The sequence below is a fragment of the Manihot esculenta genome, chromosome 16 (assembly GCF_001659605.2).
Source record: "Manihot esculenta cultivar AM560-2 chromosome 16, M.esculenta_v8, whole genome shotgun sequence".
Taxonomy (NCBI): domain Eukaryota; kingdom Viridiplantae; phylum Streptophyta; class Magnoliopsida; order Malpighiales; family Euphorbiaceae; genus Manihot; species Manihot esculenta.
In genome coordinates this window covers 32,059,432-32,063,616 of record NC_035176.2, presented here as the reverse complement: position 1 = coordinate 32,063,616, position 4,185 = coordinate 32,059,432, and the positions used below count along the sequence as shown (strand labels likewise).

General features: G+C 33.9%; 1 protein-coding gene and 1 pseudogene across 1 annotated transcript; both read right to left on the bottom strand.

The window, feature by feature from the left end:
• Positions 1-1,175: 1,175 nt before the first annotated feature.
• LOC110602973 lies at positions 1,176-2,123 on the bottom strand. The gene has a single exon (XM_021740601.2). It carries the CDS (start codon positions 2,078-2,080, stop codon positions 1,595-1,597), a length of 486 nt encoding a protein of 161 aa, XP_021596293.1. The 5' UTR covers positions 2,081-2,123; the 3' UTR covers positions 1,176-1,594.
• A 1,513-nt stretch (positions 2,124-3,636) lies between these two features.
• Positions 3,637-4,185, bottom strand: LOC110602975 (annotated as a pseudogene).

Here is a 4,185-nt window from a genome sequence, read left to right as displayed (position 1 = left end):
ATACTTTTATGGAATGGATTTCTCATATGGCTTGTTTGGATTATGGAACCGTGGAATTCCAAATGGAGACAATATAATGCTTTTCTCTTTATGGGGTTAAAGGACGGAGAGGAAGAGGAATAAGGGTTCCAACTTCCATGGGTTGAGGATTAGATAATACATAAGAAGGGCAGAGATGATCGGCTGAGCAAAAAAGACCCTTTTTCATGCAATTTAAAAGACAAGGCTTCTACAACTCCCACATGCTGGCTTTTCCTCTTGGAATCGCAACGGATATTGGAAAGAATCTTCCCATTGCTTCAAAAGAAACCCTATTCCATATATGCACTAAAAACAAAACCCTCCATACAAATTTTCTCATATCCGACCTCAGTGGTTGTCAAATGGCACAATGGGGAGCTGCGAAATGTTAATGGGATCCACAACAAGTTGAGTGGAGACTGCCCTAGAGATTCTTTCTTTTATTAGAGCACCATTTTCACATTTCCTTTGAGCAATATTTTTTTTCCTTGTCATTGGCTCCATAGGCCTATAGCTAGGTCATGATCACTATGAACATGAATTATTAAGAGTTTTCATCTCCCTTCTAGACTCGAAAGAAGACAGAGCAAGTCACTTCTGACGGTCCACAAGAATCAGCCTAGGCGTGGAACCTAGTTTTTGGTTTGATATTGCAGTTCTTTAAGTAGGCTATTTGAATTTATCACACACTTCAATAGAAAATGGCAATCAATGTTAAAATATGATACCCAAGACGTCGACGGAAATAAAAAAACTGAAAAGTTTAAAAACTGATGAACTATTAAAGCTATAATTATTAGTACATTAACTTTTTTTTGTCAGATTATGTGAACTTTTCCATGAATAATAAAATAACATTTAATATAATCAATGTTTTTTAAGATGTCTGAACAAAAAAATTTCCCATTTATTTTATAAAAAATAATTTTTAAACATATTTTTCACATTTTTAAGGAAACGGAAAGAGGAAATCGTTTTTTATTTAAAAATTTATTACTACTGTTATATAAATTTATTAATATTTTTTATTTTTTAAATTATAATAAAATAATAAAAAATAAATTATTTTCTTAAATATTTTCATTTCTTAAAAAAAATTTAAATATAAATTATTTTTTAACAAACAAACGGAATATTCAATATTACAAAATCATATTTGACCCTTTTGCATTTTTTGTATTTAATAATTTGCATAAAATTATAAATCTCACTTCAAATTTTAATCAAAATAAAATATATATAAAAAGAAAAGAACCTGAAAAGTGCGGGCTTGGCCTGTCAAAAATACAACTCAACATCGCCATCTGCAAAGCCTGCAACCTCTTGTACTGGGGAGGCTAGCCTCATGGCCCATCAAATCAAAACTCTTGCACATTCATTCAATATTTTCAGAGATCATTCCCTTTTTTTTTTGCAAGATTCTAAATTTCTAATATGAGATTTTAAAAAATAATTACTCTGAATTCTAAGTACGTAACCATAAATTTTCAAGGCCTAATATCATAATCTAGTCCCAGATGATAAATCCAAAGAAAGAAAAGAAAACACAATTGAACATCTTAATTCAAGAAAACTACTGCAAGATGCTAGATTTGATGCTTCGAGATTCATGTTTAACACTGTCCTTTTTGTTCCTCATCTCAAACTCGTTAATATCACAAAACTCGGACAATTGAGGATTATGCATCCGAGAAGAAACATTTGGTAACCCAGCTGACAGCTGCCTGCTTAGACCACTGTAGCTTATTGGGCAACCCCTAGGACGATAATTCATCATCAGATTTGCAGCAGATGGATAATAAGAGCCTAAAAAGCCTTTATCCACACCATTGGCCATCATCAACATAGGACTATTGAGAGAATTAAGATTAAAAGGAAGCATCTGTGGCAAAGTTTGATCAGATGGATTCACAAAAGCTAACTGCCCTTGCTCATGAAACTCTAACTCCATATTCTTTTGATGACAAGCGTTAGCCAAAGTTGAAGCGTTTAGACTTGATTTAAAATTGTTACTGCTGGAGACTTCTTCATCAATGAACTTTGATGTGGAACCAAACATCAAATAATGGTCAGCTTTAATCTATAAAACCCTATTAGTTGCACCTTGATAGCGGTTGTCGAAACCGTAAAAAATAAACCTATTAGACAATTAACAATTAACTTGCAGATAGTGGCAATAGGGTCGAACCACATGGATTTGACACTAAGAATCTTCCTAATAATGACTAAGGCAAATAAATAACAAATAAGTAAAGGAGGGGGGTTTGTTTTGATGATTTAAATCTAAAAAGCAAAAGAGAGCAATAATTTAAATAGATGAGAATTTCAATGGGAAAGAGATTCTAATTGAAGTATGAGTCTATTTCAGCTTGTTCAGAATTGATCATTGATTATCTAAAACTCCTATTTTATTTCAATAAATTAGTTTTGGTTGTGGAAGAAACTTTTCACAACCAAATTCTTCCTTAGTTCTAGTTTGATTAGGAAACGTTCGCTAATCAAACACTAATCAACAAGTTGCCAAGGAACGTTCTTGGGGCATTTGGTATCGAACAACTGTTGACTGCATTAAGACTTAGAGAAATCCAATTCTATACTTGTCAACCGCGTGGTCAAGTCTAGATTATGCAACTGATTATATTTGTGTTCAAATAATCTAAGCAATTACGGACCTAAATCATTCAAACAATTTATTACTCAAGCAATTTAAAAGCAATGGGCCCTTATTGATTCTAAAAGCAAAGTAATAATTATAGAAAAGATCAAGTTGTATAAATATTGAAAGCAAATAAGAGTTTAACAATGGAGTTTTAAATCTCACAATTCATCATAAATATGAATTTCCTCAACTTCAACTAGAAAAAAATGAATTTAGCCACTCATGGTGGACAAAAATACACAAAGGAAAGAAGAAAGGAAGAGAAGAAGAGTGCTGTAATTCTGCAGAATTTCCGAGGAGGAGAAGATGCCTTTACTGGTTTAGAAGCTGCTCTTTTATAGCTTGAGAATCCCATCCATTTAGGGTTTTGAAATCCTATTTTGGCTTGATCTTTGATTTCTTTTTTGATCTTGTATTTAATTATAAATGGAATTTCTTAGGTGAGAGACTTTCTTGTGCCTCTTGGAACTGTGATGGCAGTGTTTGAAGTAGATTTGGACTTCTTCAAATTTGAATTTTGGTTTGCTGCACTTTTTCTCGCTTCTGCTGTTTTTCTGTGTCAAAGTGATTTGGGCGGGTGATTTGGGCAGATCGCTTGCCCAAATCACTTCTGAGAATTCATTTCTGAGAATTCACTTTCAGGTTTTTCTGCCTCAGCTTGATTTCTCTGCTTCCTCTGTTTGATTTGGCCAAATTGCTCTGACCCAATCACTTTCCTGTGAGATAGTTCTAGGTTTCTGCTTCAGCTCGATTTGGGCAGTGATTTGGCCAAATCACTTTGACTCAATCACTTTTCCAGCTTTTTTTGCACTTTTTCTCCAATTTTCCATTTTCTTCTTTTTCTGTAAAAACAAGACAAAAACCATAAATTAAGCTGAAAATGTGTAATTAAACAATAATAAAGATAATAAAAATGTGGCTAAATTATGTTTAATCACAACTTGAAGCTTAGAATCCAGAGCCCCATCAAGTAAAGTAAGTTCATGATAGTTCCACAGCCTCATCAAGTAAAGTAAGTTCATGATAGTTCCACAGGTTTAGACGATTATCCCACGCCGGAAACTTTGCTTTCAAGCATGCCTTTCGAAGTCTAGCAACCTCATCATCCAGTTTCTTCCGGCGAGCAACAAAAAAACTAGACAAATCTTGGTCTTTCCTGCGCTCACTGCCCTGAGCTCGGAATCTATTAATTAATAATGCACTTCATCTCATAGCCATCACTAGGGCAGGTCTCAACGCCGATGGGAAGATCATTGAAATTTGACCCTAGGATGATCACGCAGGCATCTACATCACAGAGAATTCGGAACTTCTGCATTTTCTTGATCAAACCCTTTTTTCTTTTGTGATATGTTACCATGCGACACTTCTCATTAGTTATGAGCTCCATGTTTAGCTTTCCACGACCCATTTCTCTCTTTCGGAACAGCTATTTAGAAGAAAAAAATAGAGATTTTCATTGACTAGTAATTAATTAGCTAATTACAGGATTTTAAGATCATGAC

Coding starts and splice junctions, on each gene's coding strand:
- LOC110602973 (XM_021740601.2), bottom strand. CDS start 2,080: ATGTTTGGTTCCACATCAAAGTTCATTGATGAAGAAGTCTCCAGCAGT.